Genomic DNA, 23,604 nt, shown 5'->3' with positions numbered 1-23,604 from the left:
GTGTGTGGAGCCAAGAAACAGGCCAGACCTCAGTTACTGGGACTAAACAAGGTGCTGCTTTAAAGAGTCTCTAAAGTGTGGGTGTGAGTATATATTTTTGAAGGGTTTTATTCCAAATTACGTAAGGTTCAATTTGAAGAAAAAACAAGAATTGCTTAGCATTTTAGAAGTAAACATTATAAATTCTTTCAAATCTTAACATCGTAAGATTGTCTACCATCTCATGAAGGTCTCTTACAATACGCATTTTATGTCTGCTTGTGAAGTCTCACTTTTGAATGAAACTCCTAAAATTCACATTTCGACATGTGAGCTGCTTGACATGTGCTCGAGTAACTTCACATTGTCTAAAGGAGTATGTTGAGGCTGTTGTATGCATTAGTAAGATTAGGACTTATATGGAAAGTGGAAATGAATATTAGTGAAAAGAGTGTCCACATCTGACATGAACTATGAACTGTATTACCAATTTATTTTTTCTTTCACTATGTAATAGATAATCCAGAGAATCTATGGTGATAACATATATCAGAGACCAAGCAAGAGGCAATAAAAGGCAAAAAAATCTAATAAGCATTTGCGAGTGTGCTATTAAGAAATTACTGGAGAATTTGCAAGCACACAATTGGTCAAACTTTACATTGTGAATATGTTAGACAAAATATGCTTGTAAAGAAGTTAAGAAATGAGTTCATTGTTTCAAAACTAGCTGAGCAGTCAGATCTGGAGGAGCAACAATGTGGGGTGATAGGGAGCGTACCTTACAGCTAAGCTGCCAAGCTTAAGAGCAGTGTGCCTAATCACCGATATGTGCAGTACAGCCTACAATATGTGTGGGTGATAAAGAAGGTTTGTGTTTGAATAGTTGTCTGGGTGTGTGTGTGTGCCTGAAGCGGGTGTGCTTGGAGGCGCTGACTAATGAACCGACTCTCTAACGAGCTATCCTGTTCCACTGGCCTTTTCGCAGCTTTCCTGGCATTTGGTCTTAAAAATAATTTCACGTCCCACTGTCTTTCCCTTAAACCGATAAGCCATGCTTTGTCTCTGCTGAATTAGGGACAATGACATTTTCCAAATGCTACTATGCTGAAGATTGGGGCACACAGAATGGGGGGGGGGGGTGTAATTGGAGACCGGGGTAGAAGAGGTGGGTGCCTTGCATTTTACAAGGGGCATTTTAATAAACCCAATTTGTTTTACATTGAAGAAAACCTGTCAAGCACTGACTGTTTTGTAGTCCATGATTTAATAGCTACATAATTGCTGCAAATGCCAAACACTCACCACATCTGCATGTGCATGCAGGCACATTTGTACGTGCGTATATGTGTGTACTGTAAGCCCTTGAGTGTGTGATCCCAATAAAGTGAAAATAAGCAACCAAATAAACCTACTCAGCTTGGTTTGGCTTGGCTAGTGAGGTAAAACATATCTAATCAACACTTTGATAGAGGCTGACCACACACACTCGCACTGTGGCATAGCCACATTCACTAGCGAACAAGCAAATACACACATACTCTCTGAAGCACCCTGACGTCGACCTCCAATCTAGTGTTGTCTTCTCCATCCAGGGACAAGACAACATGAACACCACTGAGCCAGTTTCCACCATCACCTTTACCCCCAACACAGAAAACATCACTCTGTCCGGCCTGACAACCACCACCATCTCTCCCACCATACCACAGCCTCCATTCTATTCTTCAGACATCCATGACCCAGAATTCACCATCATGGTGGTGCTGGGCTTATCGCTGCTGCTGGCAGGCTTAGCAGCCTTCCTGGCGGTGTGCCGGCCCTCTGAACAGGATGGGGACTCTGAGGCAAGCTGTGGCCCAGGGGAGAGCTTGACCCGTGAACGAAGCAGGTCCAGCGAGCCCCAGCTCAAGGTGTGGAAGAGACTGGGTTCATATCGCCGTTCATATAACCTGTCCTTCAGACGGCCGCCGCATCGTAGACCACACGAGCGTGAGAGCACACATGCGTGTCAGTCTCCAGCTGGACAGACACCGCAGTCGGAAGCCACTGTGGAGCCCCACCTCACTATACCCTGTCTATTTGACTATGTCACTGAAATCTAACTTGAGGACAGGCTGAGGGTTGACTGACTGCTCCCAAAAATGTGATACACTGTATATTTTGAGGGGTTGTTGTGGTGAACGTCACTAATTCCAGCAATGGGTGAAGAGGGTATATATGAAAAGACTTTTTAGCATTTGTTTCAATATACTTTGAATGCTAAGTGAATTAAATTTGCTACAAAATAAGTGCTTAAAAATTAGGCAATCAAAAAGCCAGTCTAGCAGGTTTAGACGTTTTTTGTGACTGACCATTTTACCTTCAATACAGAAGCAGGTAACATTTTTGGGCATAGATGCTCTTTTTCATCACAGTTCTGCACTATATTCACTGGAGGTAAATCTGATTGAATCCCCCAACAACTCAATTTGATGACAATTCTCGCTATAAGGATTAAATGCATTATCAAATCTCACATTCTGCCTCGGATTAAATTTGGTCTGATTTGATTACATCTGAATTTTTCCAAGGAGACTAACAGCAACTAAACAGATAGAGTGGGCCAAACTTAAAACTCAAATGACAGCAGCTCAGTTAAAGCTACATGAAATTCTCATAATAGTTTTTAATTTCCAATGATCACATTCAAAGTCTGGGGTAACGCATTGTTCGTCTATGTCATACTGCTAATTGTTCTGATGCTGTAAACCCCATCCATCTGGTAATTCATGTGCATTACAACAAACACTATGAATTATTTTATGGTGTGATTTCATGCATGTCTCAAAACATGATGTGTTATCAATACTGACAAGACAAGTTCAATCTGAGCCAAAAAGAGACCACTTAAGAACCACAGATTCTTTTGTTTTGTAATTGTTACATTATGAAATAAAGTGACTTTTAAGTTGAACTGGTGAAAGTGCAGTATGTTTTCAGATGTGTTTAGCATTGTGAGTTTTCTACCTGAAGGATGCTGGTTCCTTGGGGCACACTCTCCAGAATGCTGGTCTCGTAGCTGTTTTGGAGGAAGATGGGTCTGTTGTCGTTAACATCCTGCACCTCAACAAATACAGTTGCTGTGCCTGTCCTCCGGCTGCCTGCTGGACCATTGTCTATGTGTAGAAACAGACACATTCACGAACACATCAGTTGCAGTCATTCAGGTTGGTAACAATAAAACTATTAATAGACACAGCTTTAATTTCATTGCTGTACCATGGGCAATAAACATGAATAAAAAGTGAAAAATCTGTATTAATATGTTGAATTATTTGATCCATCAATCGTCTGAGAATAGAGTAGAAACCAAAAATATCTTGTTGTAAATAAGTAAGACTGGAGCATTGTTGGCTCCTCAAAACTTAATTTTCAGCTGCTTGTGAATTAGGACAATATGTAATTCTGTTCTCTTGTACAGCTTTACATGTTCTCTGCCTCTTCTCCACTCCTCTTGTATCTCTGCCCCCCTTAGCAAAGAAACCACCCTGACTCAATGGTTTCCAAAACAGGAAAATCTAAGTTTTTGTTCTTTCTTTTCAAACAGGAACAAAGGCAGTTGAGCAATAGTGGGAAATCACTGCAGATGTTAGGGCATTCCTTTTTTCATCGTTGTCTTCACAGTAGAAAGGAGCAGCTTTGAAGATAACAAATGAAACAAGTAAGAAAACAAGCGCTATTATGAAAAATATAAAAAAAGCTATGTAAAAATGATGACGATAAAAGATGATAAAGGTTTTTCTATCATTATCAAAAGATATGAACACATGACACACCTATAGCTTCTACGACCAGAGTGTATCCTGCCTGGGTCTCTCTGTCAAGGCCAACCACTGTCCGAACAACTCCGTCTCTGAAGCCCACACTGAATTTACCATCCTGATTACCACCTAAAAATACAAAACACAAACAGATTTCCAAATGAATTTACAGCATATTAGTAAAACATACCTATTCACATATATACAGTAAAGCTATAATACTAAAAGAAACATGCATGCTATAGGAGCTCACCTCAAACACAAATTCACACAGTGATAGATGAATCGACAAAGGTACTGAACGTGCACATAGTCCCTCTAACTCTACAACACCGCAGCCCACAAACACACAAAACACCTCTCACTGTGACTTCTGACCTGTGATGAAGTAGCTAAGCTCGGCGTTGAGGCCAGCATCGTTGTCAGAGCAGCTGAGGCGCGTTACAATGTGGTCTCTAGGGACACTCTCCTTCAGGGAAACATTGTACACGCGAGGGTTGAAGGTGGGCGTCTCATCATTTACATCCAGAACTGACTCACGCACACAAACACACATACAGAGAGACATGAGGACACACGAATAGATGTACACGAAGACAAATAAGGCAGCGGGGCGGTACAGTGAGTAGAAAGACTAATATCAAATAAGAGGATTGGGGGTCTAGTAAAACATCTTCCGACTCCCCTGTGAAGTTAAGAGACTTGAAACAGATCTCTATGAAACAATTCAAAATATTTTAATGTTTCAGACTCATCGATGCATTTAAAAAATGCCAGAATACCTTATTCAGGTTTCAGTTTCTTTTTTATTATGTTAACAGCAGTCAAACCATATGTCTCTTTCAGGATTTTTCATTTCCCACCAGCAGGTGGTAGCATCTTTCTCAGTAGATTCCTGAGAAGTCAGTGGTTAAACATTGTTTCTGGCATACTGAAGTAACCCCTCACCTCACTTAGAATCCAATCATACTCTGGGGTTTGGCAGTTTCATATGTGGGATAATTTCAGAGGGAGCAAAAGGAAATCAAACTCAGTTTCTCATCATCATCAACCACAGACTCTCACCTGTGACAGTGAGGGTTGAAGTGGACGTGCGAGGGAACCTTCCAGCATCGTAGGCTATAATCCTCAAATGGTACTGTCCAATCTGCTCACGATCCAGGACTGCCGTGGAGGTGAGAACACCAGTGGTGGTGTTCAGGTAGAAGTTGAGGCGAGGCATACCCATCTGTAAGGCCATTGTAATCAAACCATTCTTATCCTCATCTGGGTCCTCCACCTGGACCTAGAAACATCACATCACCTCAGAAAATCATTCCTGGCCAGTGCCAGTCCTCTAAAACCGCTCGGTGAAAAATACACAAGTTATATTAATTCATACTGACTATTTGACCATATAAACTCTTCTTGTCTGTCATCAATTATTGTTCAACTCCATCTCTAAATATTTAGTCAATATAAGTGGAAGGTTCAGTAACAAATTATAATGGATGCAGGGCCTTTTTAGAGAATTTACATCCCTAAAATTTAAACGAAAATTTATAGATCTGAATTCTTATCCTTTTTTAAAATGCCATCATATGTGAATATATTCTTATGTTTTACCCTGAAAACCGAGGATCCAATCGGAAGTCCCTCTGGCACTTCAGCCACAAAGGGCAAGTTGAGGAAGGTTGGGTCATTGTCATTGAGATCCAGTAGGTTGACAAATACTGTGGTGCTTGTTGATGCACGTAGTGGAGGTGTACCACCTAAAGAGGGCGTCAGAGGGACATGTAAAGATAAACGTACACACCCCACTTCTCACAGTCCAAGGAGTTTATTAGCCACAGTAAAAAGTTTGATGGTCAACGTAAAACTTGAGGAATGAGGCTTGGAGAAAGAGGCTAATTGTTTAGAAGTGACAACTCTCTACTGAGAATGGCATAATGCAATTTGAATTTGCTTACAGATTGTTGAGGTGTTTCATGACTGTTACAAATTTACACGGTGAAAGGCAAACAGAAGTGCAAACTGACATGGACATCCCACCACATACATACACACTACTCACGGTCGACAGCTGAGATGATAATGGTTCTCATGAGTACTGTGTCTCTGGGGTTGGAGCTTTCCCTGTCCAGGGTTGTCCCACTGGTGCGAATCTTCCCTGTACTGCTGTTGATGGTGTAGAATGGGTTTTCTGGACTGATACTGTATACCACTGTGCCATTTTCCCCATTGTCAGGGTCCACTGCCAACACCTGGGCAGAGGAGAGACATGAAAAACTTTTCTGAATATTTTTACTTTGGCATGAACTCCTCCAACAAGCCCCCTCCCAGCAAGAGGTAAGTTTCCCATTGCTAGCTGGACCATATACACTGATCAGCCACAACATTAAAACCAGTTACTGGTTTTTAATGTTGTGGTTGAATGGTATATACATACAGTATATACAGATAGGTGACAAATTAAAGGAAAGACCAACATAAAGTGTTAGCAAAGTGTTGGTCCACACCGAGCCAGGAAAGCTTCAATGTGCCTTGGAATTGACTCTGCAAGTCCCTGAACTCTACTGGAGGGATGAACACCATTCTTCCAAAAGATATTCCCTCATTTGATGTTTTGATAATGGTGGAGGAGAGTGCTGTCAAACACGTTGGTCCAAAATCTCCCATAGGTGTTCAACTGGGTTGAGATCTAGTGACTGCAAAGGTCATAGCGTATGATTCACATCATTTCCATACTCATCAAACCAATCAGTGACATCTCATGCATTACGGATGGGGGCATTGTCACCCTAGAGGAGACCACTCCCATCAGGGTAGAAATGTTTCATCATAGGATAAAGGTGATCACTCAGAACAACTTTGTATTGATTTGCAGTGAACCTTCCGATTAAGGGGACAAGTGGACGTGAACCATGACAGTAAAATGCTCCCCACAGCATAACAGAGACACCAGATCCCCTCACTGTAAGGATCATGCATTCAGGCCTGTACCATTCTCCTGATGTATGCCACACATGTACTTATCCACTTGTGGAGAACATAGTGAACCTGGGAACATTAGTCACTTTAGTCCCTGTTCACTAACCAGATGAGCAGTCTTTGTGACTGAAGCTCCTGCTCCAATGATAAACCCTCTTTTAAAGTCACTGAGATCTTTTTCTCTTGCCACCTTGACACAAAATCAGACTCAACTAGGCCTGCTCAGCATTTTTATACAGGCCACAGAGCATGATGGGATGTTAAATCCTTAATTGTACCATACATTGCACCTGTGTAGAAACATCTTCATTTGTTTTGTTTCTCAACTCATTTATTCACATTTTTCCTTTAATTTTTCACCCGCCTGTATATATACACGTATGTTTGTGAATATATATATATATATATATATATATATATATATATATATAAAAATAAATAAAGGGGTCTGAATAGTTATGTCACTTGGATGTGTAATGTTTTTCTTATATTTGCAAACATTTCCAAAATTCTGTTTTTGCCTCGTCATTATGGGGTATTGAGTGTAGATTGATGAGGGAAAAATTAATTTAAAATTATTTTTAATGTAAAGTGAAGGTGTCTGAATACTTCATGAATGCACTGTATGGCTTCCTAAAAGTGGATTAACAATGATAACTTAAAACCATGGGGACGGTAAGGATTTAAAAAACAGAGAAAGGAGGGGAAGAATTAGGAAATGCATAAGGGAAGGAAAGAGTTTGTAATAATAATGGTAATGGTGATAGCAATAAGCACACCCTCACCCCATCCCCAGAGCATCTTCACGCATGCAACCCTTTCCACCTACTCCAACACATCAGTCAGCTAAAAGAAAAATGGTAACGTCTCTTTTCTGAGACAAAGTGGCAATGGGTGATGAATGCATGAAGCCGGGAGCCTGACTAAAACACTGGCTGATTTTTAAAGAGCTGATCAATTATTCAGTGCGCTGACTAAAAATGCTGGAAACTGGTTAATTGGTCATTAGAGGAACAAAGGTTTTCTAGGTATTTAATTATTAAGGGGACATGGTAGGCAGGCATCTCAGAGGCCCATTGAGTAGCAACTGCAAAGACAAAAGTGGGTGCTATAAGATGAGGGGAAGTGTCTAGCCGGGGCCAGTCGAACTAACCAGTTTTGGCCTGAGAAGAGCAGATTAAAAGATGGTGAGAAAATATATTAGCCTAGTCTATTGAACTGTGGCTCTGGACGGACTGACTGAAGATTGGGAGAAAAGAGAATATTGTTTTGAAACAAGATATTAGAGAAGGCTCCCTGTGTGTGTGTGTGTATATAGGTGCTGAATGTAAAAGGCTGCAGTAGTGATAGTGGGGTGCTCTGGATTTGAGTGGGCTGATCCTTGCACTGGGCACAGATACCAAATTCATCGGCTCACTGGACAACTCCAGGAGGACTCAGCGGGTGGCCTCTTGTCACCATGGAAACACTGGCTGGGCCAGGGCCAATTACAGGACTGTAAGCCTGGGTGGTCCGATTTATTGAAAAATGGTCAGAGGGGCAACGGTGTCTGTCCACTGAGCACAGAGAGTCACATACAGTATGCATTGCATCGCTGGATGCACCATGAATGAACTCAACTGAGGAATAGCTACAAGAGAACAGGAATAAGTGGAAAATGTAGCAACATTTTAGCAACATAACACTTGTATCTTTCATTTCTCTTTCCTCACCATTTCTCCATTCCACTCTCTTGCTCTACAAGATGGGTTCTCGCTTCCTTCTCTGCCTAGCAGCTGAATAATTTCTGCGTATGACTGCAGGCTACATTTTAATTAGCAATCGGACTCCCTTAATTACACTCACTGACGCCTCTTTAATTAATGGACAATCAGGGCTTAATTAACAACAACACACTGCCAAAGACACCAGCAGAACATTGAGAGAGTTTGGGGTAATATTAGAATGTTTATTTTGCGATTACCTACACAGTGATGACTATTTATCAATCAATAGTGGAGGAGTATGCATGCAGATACACCCTTCCACATGCACTGTCTTTGTGTACAGTACGCTTTTAATGATCTTCCAGTGGAGATTATCTTGACCCTTTGATCACTCTGCTCTGAAACCAAGCATTTTGTGCAAAGTCAGAGTAATAAAATTAAACCCGACTAAAATCAATCATCAAAACAGAAAAACCATCAATTGAAGGTACTTGAGGGTTCTCTCTACATCACATGTGGGTACAAAAAGTAGAGGCCAACATTTCAGTAAGTTGATTCCTAATTCGTCAAACACTACCCATCATAATCGGAATAAACAACAAATGCTAGAATTGTTATTCCAGTGTATTCATTTGTGTCGTTCACATGGCCATTTAATTAACTGTCAGATAATAAACCAGGTAAAGATCACCAAGTTGGGCTAGGTGCACTCACAGAGATAACATCAGTGTTTATTGGGCTCATCTCCACTACGTTGGCATGGTATGGCTCGTCCTTCCACACTGGGGTGTTGTCATTGATGTCCAGGATGGTAATGTTCACCTAAATAAAGTGGGAGTTAGGTCAGTTAAGGTAAACGGGAAATTACCTATTTATGATGACTAAATAAAAAAAGTTAGACCATTATGGTCTTGCAAGCCAAAAATCATAGTACAAGATATACGTACAACAGAATATAATTATACCCAAAAGGATTTTTGATTAAACAGTGGGGAGGAAATTAGTGTGTTCTGTGTGCTGCAGGTGGAATCAGATGAGTGATGGCTACAAAGCTGTTACCGTAGCGATTCCAGTCTTCTGCTGAGGGCTCACCCCTCCGTCCACAGCTCTGACTATCAGGATGTACTCTGACTTCAGTTCTCGGTCCAGCAGGGCTGTGGTGGTGATCTCTCCTGAAACACATGCGGGATCGGTTCAAAAATATTTTAATAATGCACCAACAAGGGCACCCGAGTGTTGGGCAGATGTCATTACAAAGCAGCTTCTCGTGTCAGGATAAATTGAGTTACAAGTCATAATAAATAAACCTAGATTTACAAACAGCTCTTTAAAGTCTCCAAACTGAGTGGTATGGATCACAATATAGGCGAAACAAAGCTATAATGTGAATATAAGCAAAGTAAAGAGCTGAAAAAGGAAAACAGAAAGGTATTTTACACACAGATCTAAATAAACAGAGAGGCTTAGCATTCAAGCAAAGTATGAACTAAGCAAAATCGTCTCAAAAATTCATTTCATTTCAATTCAAATTTAATATAAAAAAATGTAATCAGTTCTAAAAAATTCTGTCTCAAGTACAAGAATACTGTCAGAAAATACACACACACACACACACACACACACACACACACACACACACACACACACACACACACACACACACACACACACACACACACACACACACACACACACACACGATAACACACACCTGAGCGCGAGTTGAGACGGAACTGAGAGGAACCCTCCAGGGAGTAGATGAGTGAGGCCTGGCCAAACTCCCGGGAGGCGTCCAAATCAGTAGCATTCACAAGCAGCACAGTTGCCCCTGTGAAGCAGAGGGAGGGGAGTGAGACAGAAAGAAAGCTACAAACTCACAGAATGGGAGAAAGGAGGAAAAAAAATCTGAACTGAGAGACAGAGTCATGGGGCAAATATATGAAGTCTAGTAAAGAGGAAAGAGAGACAGAGACAGACTGAAATGGCATTCACAGAGCTAATTTCTTCACCGCCCCCATCCACAGCTGAACTGATGGCATGGCAATGAGTGGGTTTATGGATTAGTGGATTATCAGCATGTTTGGCACAGCCCATACTTGGCACAGGCCTGATCAATGCATAGGCAGGCAGGGGGATGAGAGGCTAGCCAGAGCCGCAGGGCTAGCCCTGAGCTCAGCCTTGCAGCCCACGCCTTAGGACCCCAGATCAGCCAAGCCCAGCCAAGCACTAGCCATAGTCCTCTAAACCTCAGCCCTGGCCTGAGCCGCTCAGCTATGTGCTCCTTCAAATCAGGTCCGAGACACGAAAAAAGCCCAACATCTGTCTGCCGGGCTCAGAGAGAGAAAGGGGCGGTCAAATATCTCATTTCCCTCTTGTGACTGGAAACTAATCTATTGTCTGGGATAAAAGAGTCCTCTGAATGAATGCGTGAGAATGAATATAGCAGCCAGTGATTTTGCCTTGAATAGTCAACATTCTGCATTCTGGCTCAGCATTTAAAAACATTATGCAAAATCAAAACAAATAAGACAGTAGAGGCCGGAGGAAGGAAATAAAATAAAACATAAAAATATACCCCCAAGAAAGCAGAGCTATTTGTTGAATATGCTAATAGTAAGGCAATTCAAGTAAGGGGAGTCTGTATGTGCTACACACAGTATTTGAGCTGTGTGGAGTGTTTAAGTGCTGTGTTGGTTGTGCAGCCCAGAAAATGCATTCTAGCAACTAAACTGTAACCCCAAATGTATAAAGCGACTCACCAGCAATAATGTTCTCTGGGATTTTGACGATGTACGACGGCTTGCTAAACTCTGGTGGGTTGTCATTTTCATCCTGGAGGAGGAATAAACATCAACAACAGCTCAAATCAATGAGCTAAACAATGTGAAAATGCAAATGGTGCGTAAAAAATGGAGCTAAAAAGAGTTTGAAGCTGTCATCATACATTAGCACCAAAATTAATATATGTGGGAATTAAAACATTGAGGAGCACAAAATGTAAAACAGTGGTGGTAGTATTTCTGGGATGATAGCTAGTCAGTCGATTAATCAGTGGATTTTAGTTGTGCTGGCTTCTGTTTCTGTCACCTAATCAGGTAGTATTTTATACCTGATACTTAAGTAAATGCAATGAGCTAATCTCCCTATACAGTAAACTACTATAGACTGCTGGAGTAATGCAAAGGCTGAGCACATTTGCAATGATAGGCAAGGAAATCAGTCCAAACATTATTATTAATTGAATTACCTCTAACAAAGGGAGATCAAGACCTGTAATTTGACATGAATGAATGACTACATCATGGAACAGCATCCACTGTCACACAGACTTCCCCAGAGAATTTATATTTCTCACAACCTCCCACTCATTGAATTAGACTCTATTTCACACCAACACATCCAGTTGTGTGGCTATTTGCAGAGAGGCTTCCCACTGTGTGATCTGCTGAAAATTGTTAACACTTAAACAACAGTCACTGGCATTATTATCTATCTGGGCTCTGTGTTACACTGGTGCAAAGCATTGTGTATGCATGTGATGCTGCCAGTGACTGATAAACCCCTGTGGTGTGAGTCACGACACTATGGAGGACAGAGAGAGAAATACGGAGACCTAAAGAGGGAATACAGAATTGTGCACATATCTCCCTGTTGGTTTTTGCATTCCAGCATAGATCTCTTCATTGTTTTACACAGTATTTCTCGCTCATGTAGGATGTGTATAGATATTCTTGCTGTCCTTGCATATAAAAGAACATTCCAGCTGGATTCATCTATTCTGTCATTTCTTTTTTTATGACTAAAAAGTTACATGTATAATGGATGTCTATCCGGAGAAATGAGCACAAGAGCCAGTAGAGATACTGTTTATGAGCTCTGTTTGCTCATTATACTTTTACTGCTGTATTTAAAGTATCTTAGCAAAGATCAACATTCAAATTTACTATTTAACAGAAAAAAAGAAACACACAAAAAGAAACACACAAAATGATTTAAAAGGAAACACTTGACTATAGTCTGTTATACAAACTACTGCTGACTATAGTCTGTTATACAGACTGTAGTCACCAACCTTACAGAACCATACCTTACAGAATCTAATGTTATTCTTTTTCCAACTTCTACTTTATACACCAATTAGCCACAACAGTTAAAACCACTGACAGGTGAAGTCAATAACAATGGCGCCTGTCAAGGGGTGGGAAGAGTCAATTGTTGAAAACTTTGATGCTGGCTATGACAGGAAGCTGCCAGAACATACAGTGCGTTGCAGCTTGCTGTATTTGGGGCTGCATAGCCACAGACTGGTCAGAATGCCCATGCTGGCCCCTGTCCACGGCCGAAAGTGCCTCCAATGGAAGAGCAATGGAAGAGGATGGCATGGTCTGATCAATCACATTTTCTTTTACATCATAGGGACGGCTAAGTCCATGTGCATAGTTTACCAGGGTCCTTACAGGGTCTTTCTTTTATACATGAGAAAAGAGAAATAGGACATAACATTTACAAAAGAGAAAGCAAAATTGTATGCAACAGAAACAGCAGCAATATCTTGTAGAATTAGGACCAAGAACTTTGTGCAAAGTATATTCTTTTTTCAAGTCTTAATTATATTAAACCATCTCTGAACCACTTTGTGTGTGTGTATGTGTGTAGACAGCTGTGACTTTTCCACTGCCTTAAAATAACACATTTAGAGATAAGACAGAAAAAAGCAACTGAGCTGGAAGCTCAGATCGCTGCACAGTCTGTGATAAAATGCAAACAAAGCTGCAGTCAGACATGGATCAGAAGGTACTCCGAATAATTCAGACAGTGAGGAAATACTTTACCCCCCAATATGTAAGTGAAGTCGAAGACATGTGAAACAATCCACCATGAGCTGTCTGACAGCTGTCATACATCGGGTCAGCGTTAAGATACATAAAAGACAGCTTAGTCTTTATTCAGTACTTATGATGTAACTGCTCCATAAGTTCCTCTACTGAGTCTCTGGCCCCAACATTTTTCAGAGTCACATCAGAGGGGCAGTCTAATGTTAAAGTTTGGAGATTGTGCCTTTGAACGTGCGGAGACTGTAAAGATTTTGTCACCGGGTGTGTCTGCAGCAGCACCAAGAAAGTCATTAAATACTTTCTAAAAAAACATCCGAGCTTGAAGATACATAAAAAAGTGTGAATTGGAAAGATTTTCATCTGAGAGGAAAAGAGTTATCATCAAACAGGTTTCTAACTATTCAAGCACCTTTCTGGAACAGAAAAAAACAAAACAAAAACGAACACACTGTCACTTAATTGGGAAGATTACAAGGATTCGTGCAAAAAAGCACTGACAGTGGCAATGAAGACAACGATTTTCTATAGAACTGTATACACATTTGGTAGCCTTAAAGTGTAACTTCACCACCAGCTCTGATGGGTTTGTGAGGCAAGACTTGCTCAGTGAGCACAAGGCACCTATGCTAGAGGGCTCTTTGGAGATGGAGGTCCTTTCCTCTCCAGAATCCCCTGAAGTGGACACTGGTGTGGTGGAGGAATACGGTGTTTTGAGCCACTGGCTGCAGCCCCAGTAATACTGAAGCTGGAGCTCTTGGAGCTGAGCAGTTAGAATAGAGATTTCAGACAAATGCAAACGTACATGGCAGTGTGTTGCTATCGAGGGACTTGCTGCCACTTGCAACCACTGCCTAGCCATATGAAGAGTTAACAAAAAAAATAGCATAAACTCCTGTGAATGATGGATTCACAGACTCCCACTCAAGGACAGGTACTGGGGGATTGGTAGCCCACCTCTGATGTTGTTAAAATCCTTTTTAGAATATAAATTTCATGACTTCATCTAGTGACTGTTCAGGATGAAATCTTGAATACAGTTAGATTTTCACTGCAGTTGGGTGAAGTTTACTGGCATACAAGTAATAGCATGTAGCAAAAAGTATGTAACAGACCTTGAATGTATAAAAGTACAGTTGTGCGTGTGTCTATAATGATAAATGGACACAGGCTCTGCTGGCTTCGGGATTTTGTCAAACTGTCTTGACCACACTGACCTCTGTGTAAGAAATTGAGTTACATTGGCCTTGCTGAGGTCTGACTCTGAAACAGTTTTTTCCCTGAGAAAATTTATCCAACCCTCTGATCCATTTCAATGACATCAGATAACAACTGCTTGTGGATTTACAGTATATCACTATAAGCAAGGACAACACTGGAATGGTTTCCCTTACAGGAAACCATGTTTTCCCCATAAGGGGAAATACTCCTGAATAGTTGCTATATGTACAAATCAATGTATATGGCACGACATGAGAGCAAGGACACAATTTCTTACATCTTTTCACATTTGAGTAGTTATAAACAGTCCTGAGTTGTATGTATTCTGACTTCAAACTGTGCAAGAGGCAATGTGTTTTTAAACCTTACAAATAACATTTTTAATTTAATGAAAACAGAAGACAAGTATGTGTATAGATATTAAGGTTGGCTGTACATTTCACCACAGTCTGGAGGCATTTCTGGATTACTAAGTACCAGCTTGTAGAAAATGTTCTCTCACAGCTTGAATATGAATGTAGAAGATCATGTTTATATTTGGGTAATGCCCATAGAAAGTTGGGTCTCTGTAAATATAAGGAGTATGGTCTAGACCTGCTCCACATGAAAAGTGCCCTTAGATAACCTCTGTTATGATTTGGCGCTATATAAATAAAATTGAATTGAATTGAATAGGTTGGCGGAAAGTGTGTGCAGATGAAAGATATGTCCTTGGAAAACAGACAAATGTAATTGCAAAGTTCAGACAAAAGTTGGTTAATATTAAAGTTAATATTTTCATTCTGTTTTTGATGTGAGCTCTCATAAAGGTAATAAAGTGTGTGGGTGCATGTGTATTTTGCAGGGTTGTACTTACAATCACCTCCACTGTGACTGGGACGGTGCTGTTGAAGGCTGGGTTTCCCCCATCTTTGGCCATTACTGTCAAGTAGATCATCCCTTTGGGAACCTGCTCAAAGTCCAGAGGCCTGGTCACACTGATTACTGGTGGAAGGAGGGAGGGAGACGGATGGTGAACGTTGGGGTTTTGTGCTGTAGATGTCTTATTTATCATCTACAGCCACATCAAAGCTTAGTAAAGTTGTGGGACAAATAGCAAATGACCAAATAATTATAAAAGCGTAAACAGGTGTAGACTTACACCTTAACTTAAAATGTGAGTTTAGCCAGTCTAAACATCCACAACACCCCTGCCCATATTTTAACGGGTATGCTCAACCGTATCAAAGATCGTGGCTCCATGCTCCTATAGGTGAGTGTACCTGCATAGCCCTCCACCATGATAATGCTGAAGAAATCGAAGAAGGCCGAGGCTGAAGTGATGGTGTATGTCAAGAAGTTGTTGGGAGGAGAATCCTCATCTGTAGCCTGTGGGTGGGCAGACAGGGGTGGGAGAGTGGAAGATGGGAGAGCCTTTAACATATGCCTCGGTGACAGTCAAAAGTCCAGAGAGAGGAAGTTTTGAATGAGTGAGACAAGAAAACAGACAGAGTGACAGGACAGATGTTGCAGTAGACAGTGCTAATATTTATATGTATATGTTTCCACGGCATGGATGTGTGTGTGTCTGCATGCGTGCAGCCAGGAAGCTGTCAGTCAGTGATGGCATATTATTGGACAGATTAAAGCTGATTCTGGCTATTAGTGACGCAGGCGTCAATACTGGATGAACACCAACCGAGCCAAGACAAGCCAAGCAGGCAGAGGACAGATGAAACCATACTTTGCAGGGCTAATCCAAAGCAACATCCACAACAACGATGACACCCCCTCATTATTTTCGAGTTGGCAGGAACTTAAACAAGAGTCCTCTGGCTGTGAGGAGAGTCTACTGGGCCTTACTGGCATCATTAGAGTCTGGACAGGTTGTCAAAAAAACTTACTTATCTCTCTCCATAACACGCATATGTCTACTCTTTTTTTAATGTTGAGTAAGCAATACCTTTCCTCCCCCTCAACCTAGTAAGCAGTGGTTTTCTCTTCAGGACTGTCTTCTTTCTATATCACAATTCAACAAACAGTTTCATCTTAGACTGTCGTTTACCACTCAAAGGTAAGAAGAGTTGGGGGCAGTAAATCAAATAGATGGGTGGAAAAGCAAGTAAAGGAATAAGAAGTTTAGAGAAAATGAAAAAAGGTTTAGCTGTTAAAAAGCATAAGCACTGTAGTAGGAGGCACAAACCTCCCAGGCATTGTTTGGAGAAAAAGAATAAAACAGCTGAAATGCCTCTCTTTGCTTTGTCTCTTAACGCACCCTCCCCTATCTGTTTCAGCTTTTTCCTCTTTCCTCCTTCTCTGTCTATTTTCTGGAGTAGGGTGCGTGTGCGTGCGCGTTTGTGTGTATGTGTATGGTAGGTTCCAGGGCATATCGCTGACACACAGAATTGTGCGACTGGCTTCCCCGCTCCTCGTGGGCAGTGTATTATTATCAGCAGCGTTTAAGGTTAGCTCAGACTAATCAAACAAAGCGAGCCAAGCGTTGAGCCCAGTCATCAGCTCAACTCCCACGACGTAAAAGCAAGCCACCACAGTGCACTGGGGCAGGCTAAGCCACTGCTGTACCCGCTGCCACAAGGGATGTAATAGTCTTTCTCTCCAGGGCGCAATCAAAGGAAATGCTGAGCCATTAGTTACCATTGTGCCTGTGTACCTCTGCCTTTTGTGTGGCAGTGACTGATGGCTAGCACACCAGGACGACCTGTTGTTCTTGGATACAGGGCACATAAACACATAACCGCATGTTTATAGTAAAACAGAGGAAAAAAGCAAGAAAGAGGAGGAGGGCAGCAAAACCAAAGGCTTGTGAGTCTGATGACTTGTGGTATTTGAGTCAGGATGAGATCCTCTCCGAAATCAATAATTTACTCTGTAACTATAAGCATACTGTAGGTGCATATTATTCATCGTGTCTCACCCTGACTCGTGCCACTGGCTGGACAGCCTGTTCATTCTCTCTCAGTGTGCCCACATACGCCTCCTTCTGGAAGAGTGGTGCATTATCATTGACATCTAACACATTCACACGGATCCTCCCCGTTGTCTCTTCACCGCCACCATCCCTCGCCAGCACAGTCAGTGTGAAACGCCGCATCAACTCATAGTCCAGACTGGCCCGCAGAATGACCCAGCCCGACTCATCGTCCAATGAAAACCTGGGGGAAAATAAAAACAAGTGAAATTAGAGGCATGTAACCTCCAATGGTTTGAGGAGGATTATTATGACAACATCTTTTTCTTATTATAATAAGACATTATTTCAACAAATTAAAGTTTAGTGTTAACTAAAAAATGTTAAAACATTAACATTCTACAGACATCAGATAAAAAAGTGTGTGTGGTTGGGAAGTGCTCTCTAATCTGTATTTGTTCTACTGTTTTTTTGTACTTCTTTTATCTGGTAATGAGATGTGCTCAATAGTTAATGGATGGTACAGGCTTAATAAAAGGCATATTACAATGCGTCACATGATGACTGTTCAGAATTTTGTCAGTCTGGTTAACAAAATAAAAAAAGTTGCTGTTTTTTGATTTTTTTTTTATAATGAGAATAGCTCCTTTTAAAAAAAAAGGAAAACAAGGAAAACTGGTTTGTATGCTGTAATAATAATTGTAAAAAAGTAAAATGAAAGTATATATTATAACAAAAATAAAATGTTGTCATTGTTGATAGTTTTGTCATATTTGCAACAACACATTGGCATAGAAAATAACTTTTCCAAATAAACGCAACAAATGGCAAAATAAACCAAACAAAAACACATGAAAATGATGCTCGGTAAGGGTAACAGAGAGAGACAAACAAATAGTAGGAGGAAACACTAATTGTGTTGTTTTGATACACCGAAGATAATGAATGATAGGATTATGTGAATGTGTGTTTTTCTTTGTATGAGGTTCTGTTTATTCGTCAGACGTAAAGAAAAGTGCCAGATATTGTTGTGGCTCAGCTGTCTCTGGCGAGGCTCTGTGGCACAAACATTGCAGTACAATCATTCACAAGTGGGCAGATAAATGAAAATTTAATGTGCTTGTATGTTTGTGTGGACTGTTTGACTATGTGTGTAACTGTATCTTACTGGTCTGGCTCATCACTGAAGTAGTAACGCACAATCCCAAATGTGCCTGCATCTCCGTCTGTAGCCTGCACAGAAAAGACAGGAAAAAAAGAGTTTACTTTCAAAATCATAACAACTTCCCTAAAAAGTTTTATAGTAAATTCAACTTCTGTTGTCCATCAGTTTTGCTTTTCATCCAGATTTTGTCTTTTGTTTCCCATCTACTTTTGATTTTGTTTCACCTGTTCTCTTTCAGGTGAAGGTTTAGGATTAGGTGTTGCTGCCTTTTTCAAATGCTATTGTGAAAATTGAAGGGAGGGAAGTTCGCGTGGTATTGTGAGTTACCATACACACAGTGTGCCGGGTACAAAGTGGTTTGTAATCAACGAAATTAAATTGTCATTTTGTGACAACCAGAAATTCCTGACTATAACATTTTCATTACAGTTCTTTGCATTTCATGTTAATGTAACTACTATTATATTATTCCTCAAAATACATTTTTGCCTTTGCGTATGTGTGCTTATGCTTGTGTGAGGTTATTCACACTGTCTTTACTGACATGATGCACTCAAATGGCTGCATTAAATAAACTGTCATGACTTTGTTTTGCTCAGTTTCCTTAAATTTCCCAGTGCAACAGCTGTCTACTTAAACAGCTGTATGACTTTATGATAAAACATGCAAGCCACCCTTCACTCTCCGGAGGTGTTGATTGGATTCAATCTGATGGCTGAACTGATATAGCTTCCTCACCCACATGACCCACCGCTGCCTTAAAAGCATCAACAACTGCTGTCATATGTTTTGCAGATAAAAGGGGTGTCAAAGAAAGGAAACACTTTCAGGAATCTCGTACTTTATGAAGCGCCACATTAACACAATCTGTCTTTGTAAACAAATGCTTGCGCATGTGCATACATGCACTGGTGCATATACACAGGGATCGTGTCGGCGCTGATGGATCGTAGCTGGAGTGGCTGTTGTAATAGAGTTTCACTTCAGTGGCTCTGCAGTCAGTTGAAGGGCCAAACTTGAACGTGTCTGCAGCCTGCACTGTCAACCACAACGCTGGTCACTATGATTCAGTGATGCCCTGATAGCGACCTTATTATGTGGGCCTGTGCGTGCGTGTGTAGGGCCCTTGCTTTTTTTGCATGGGACTGTGACTTATGCATTTAAAAATGTGTGTGACAGTGACTATGTTAATATGTGATTAAAAATATGGCTTTCTGCATTTGTATTTTGTATATTTGAGTTTGTTGGGGAATATCTATACCTTCTAAATCTAATGCATTGATGGATATGCATGTGTGTGTCTGTGTGCGTTAGTGCTCATCTATGCCTCTGACAGATGGAACAACGGCTGCAGCTATCAATACGTTTTTTCCCCCTTGTAAAAATTACACCATGCAGTTTAGCTCACGCCTGTAATTTCACAGAAAGCTTCCAACACATCGTCCTGAAAGGTGAATCAATGTTTCTTTTTAATGTCCTAATGGCCCTCGCTTTGTTGTCGAGTGTTCCAAAGCAAATCCTGCTCAATGCGCAGAGAGTGGGACAATAAATACTTGTGAAGTGTTTGGGACCCCAGTCAGTTTCTTATATTAACCTTTGAGTTTTTTATCTGTCGTGTCGGGGTGACCTCATCATTTAATACCACTCAACTGCTTCTTCCCCTCACTCTTTTTGCATTCCAATCCATCCCTCCCTCCTCCTTCTCCTCCTCCTTTATCTTTCCCTTTTTCCCTCTGTCTTTACCTCACTTTCCTCTCTGCATTCTGAGCTCCACCTCCGTCTGCACTGTCTCCACTCTCCTCTACATATCTCCCTCGGTACACTCTTCCCCCTTGACGCCTCCCTCCCTCCTTTGCCCCCCCTCTCCCAGGTGAGTGACAGGCCCATAAGTGCTCCAATGATAGTGGTGGGGGCGTTAGCGTGACAGCTATCGAGGCAGTGACAGGGGCCAGGTTCAGCTTGGGAGCTAATACTGCCTCTACTTCTATGGCAAAGCCCCTCTCGCCATGACGACAGACAGATGGGGAGAGAGAGAGAGAGAGAGAGACAGACAACTCCCTTTCTTCCACTAAACAATCACCATGACAGTACGGCCCAGTCACTTTGCCAACTACTTGCCAAAGACTTTTAACTTTAGACACAGAAGGCCCGCAGCAGATGGACAGTAGAGATTGGTCAGGGATTTGCTGTAACTTAACACCATGGGGCCGGATCCTTGACACCAGGGTATTGTACATTTGCCCCTTGTCGCCATGGTAGCTTAAACTTTTTTTGGTCGGGGAGTTGGAGGTGATGGAGAAGTTGGTGAGGTGGGTTGCACAGAGAGAGAGTGTGTGTGTGTACGATTTAATGAGGAAAGAAATGACATGGAATTAAAGCTGGGCAATGTGCCTAACTAATGTGTCTAATAACCTCACTGACAATTACAAGAAGTATTTAAAGTACAGCAATGATTCACCACATGATTCACAGAAATAAATAGTTTTCATGCCAATAAGCAATGCTAATGGATTCATAATCATCAGTTCTTAGGTACGCTCCAAAATAACTGAAAAGAGTTACAAGAACCAAAAGTAGTACCGAGAATGCAATTTGCTGTAAATGTTTACCATTGACCAAGACTGTACAAAACCCTGTTGGTTGATTACCTGTTCTCTTACTGTGAAGATGCCAAGAGATGACATAATGGCAGCATATGTTGTAGATAAATACTGGGCCCAGACTGCAGTGTTGAAAATCCCCCCTGTGCTAAAAAGCAGAGCACTGAGATATCAGAGTTAGTGTTCTGATCAAAATCCAAACTAAGTTGTTAAGGAGTTTCTGCACAAAGAGTCAGAGCGCTGCTGATTGCCAATATAAACTCTGCAAACCCTAGGGACCTCAGGCAGTAACTACAAAAGAGAAATTAGTTCTCAGTTGACCAGTTTGGTTAAATGATGTGTTTCTTCCCATCAGAGAGGAGAAGCCGGCAGGCAAAACACAACTCTGTGTGGTATGGATGTGGGTGCACCTGTGTACCGGTGCACTCCTTTCTGTGTCTGCATGCCTGTTAATGCAAGTGTGACAGAATTTGTGTGATGATTGGATGCATGAGTGTTTCTGTATGCAAAGTATAGTGTGCACGTGGGTGCATAGGTTTGTGTGCATGTGAAAAGGATACACATGGACAGAGATGCAGTGTTTCCAGGTTCATTCATGAGGTATAGGTATATAGACCCCAACCACTTACAGTATAAACTCCTATTATCACACTCAATTGCTTTCAAGAGAAAGCGGAAATGAGAGCTTTCGACTGAAAGACACGGGTAGTGTGTATGTATGTGTGTTGGCAAGGGTTGGGTTGGAGAGGGTACAGGAGCAGATTATCAACCCAGCTATCTCGTGAACAGCGAGGGAGGTTAAAGCTGCACAGGCTTTTCTATCTTGAGTGAGCTGGAATTTGAATTGATTGGCTCCTAAAATTGCTTTTTCTGCAGGAGCTTTTAGAGGCATGGAAAAGGAAACCAATTACTGGCTGTCAAAGCCTGCTGTCAAAATAGAGATGACCCCCAGTCCAAACACAGACAACCTCCTGTGCCTCAGTGTTTCACACCTGAACACAACCACAAAGAATGGTTAACAAACATACACCCACAGATGCACACAAACACACCACCAGAGTGAAGATGTCCAGTTTCTAACAATCATTGTGGGGGAGACAGTGATGATGACACGGTTGTCAGGTTATCTTACCGCCTTTGGTTCGTCAGCTCTGGTTAGCTCCATTCATGCAGACTCTTTTAAAACCTCTGTGCCTCACTTTCTTACATTTTCTGTATCCATGACAAGATCATAAATCAATCTTTACTAATGCTATACAAGTGGGATACAGGTATATTTAAGCATCCCTTTGTGTTAACACTTTGCACAGTGTACTGTATATGTGTGTGAGACGCACCAAGCAGAACATTGGTCATATGACACATTACATGCTGTATACATTTGTATATTTAAGCAGTACATCATCTCAGCAAAATTAAATGCCCTTGGATATGCAGTGTGGACGTGGTTCCAACTGCACTCAGAGGCCCAATGGGAGTCAAATGCAACTGACAGACTGCGAATCACAGTTTACAGCACTCGAGTAAATCACTTTCTTCAAATCATGTCTGCACAATATAGTCTTCAGTAAAAAATAAGCAATGAAAAGAGCTTTGATGAAAATCTAAGTAAAGGTTTACATTTTTTCAAGTCTGTCTTAAATAACATGCTGACATGCCTTTATATACATTAGTTATACAGTTACTGGTCTGTGTAATTGTTCCTCTTTTCTATACTGGCCACAAAGATATCCCTCCCTAACACTATTTCAGTGTATGACATAGGAAACAAAATCCAGACAGAAGTCCTCCTCCTGTCTGCTAGAGACTGCTGAAGTCTCATATTTGCATTGGCTGAACTTTAGAATGCATTTTTACACGAAAAAAGGACTGGGGATTTGGCCTCTTCCATCGGGCCTTCCATAAGGCAAGTGGATTTAAACGATCAAGCATTTTGCTCTGAAAAAAAGTATCAAAATGGGTTTTGGAGGGCAAGTGAAACATATTATATGTGTGGTCACAATACAATTAAAGGTATGACTGAAAGGATTGAAGCAAAAATTTAACTAGCTTTCTTGTTTTTCATGGTGCTGGTTTTCCCTCTCTTCTCAGTGGAGGTCTCTGTCTCTGTGTCTATGTACACAAATTGCCATGGGACTATGCAGAGCCTTTTTGTATCTCTGATCAATACTACAGAGGGAGACTAAGAGCAGAGCAGCAGCCTGGAAAAAGCACAGAAACTCTGACACCCTGTTGGGACTATTCCAAAATGTGTCCAATTAATGATCACATATCCTGAAGAGCCCCTCACTCAACTCTCTTGTGAGTGACCAAATGTGAATGAATCTTTATATTCTCCTTAATTTCCATATTGGACACATGCATGTAAAAGCTGTGTCAAATGATGCAAAAACTCAAACCACTTTTGCGGAGAAAAGATA

The 23,604-nt window shown here is 41.2% G+C and overlaps 1 protein-coding gene across 7 annotated transcripts in view; it reads right to left on the bottom strand.

Annotated features, from left to right (window-relative positions):
* Positions 1-23,604, bottom strand: part of cdh23 (cadherin-related 23) — a 178,457-nt gene that overhangs the window by 39,612 nt on the left and 115,241 nt on the right. For 6 of the 7 annotated variants that reach the window (XM_040139790.1, XM_040139792.1, XM_040139793.1 and 3 more), the window contains 14 exons: positions 18,588-18,652; positions 17,426-17,663; positions 15,774-15,879; positions 15,368-15,495; positions 11,218-11,290; positions 10,170-10,286; positions 9,518-9,630; positions 9,173-9,280; positions 5,836-6,025; positions 5,388-5,533; positions 4,848-5,067; positions 4,161-4,313; positions 3,798-3,911; positions 2,989-3,137 (listed from right to left, as the gene is read on the bottom strand). In XM_040139790.1, the coding sequence (XP_039995724.1) occupies positions 2,989-3,137; positions 3,798-3,911; positions 4,161-4,313; positions 4,848-5,067; positions 5,388-5,533; positions 5,836-6,025; positions 9,173-9,280; positions 9,518-9,630; positions 10,170-10,286; positions 11,218-11,290; positions 15,368-15,495; positions 15,774-15,879; positions 17,426-17,663; positions 18,588-18,652 (1,920 nt within the window). Of the gene's footprint in view, positions 1-2,988; positions 3,138-3,797; positions 3,912-4,160; positions 4,314-4,847; positions 5,068-5,387; positions 5,534-5,835; positions 6,026-8,748; positions 8,857-9,172; positions 9,281-9,517; positions 9,631-10,169; positions 10,287-11,217; positions 11,291-15,367; positions 15,496-15,773; positions 15,880-17,425; positions 17,664-18,587; positions 18,653-23,604 lie in introns of those variants that run through there. The other variant, XM_040139798.1, reaches the window with a different exon arrangement.

Source organism: Xiphias gladius, chromosome 11 (genome assembly GCF_016859285.1).
Source record: "Xiphias gladius isolate SHS-SW01 ecotype Sanya breed wild chromosome 11, ASM1685928v1, whole genome shotgun sequence".
NCBI classification, from domain to species: Eukaryota; Metazoa; Chordata; class Actinopteri; order Istiophoriformes; family Xiphiidae; genus Xiphias; species Xiphias gladius.
The sequence above is the reverse complement of the archived record's forward strand: the minus strand, read 5'-3'. Positions and strand labels throughout refer to the sequence as shown.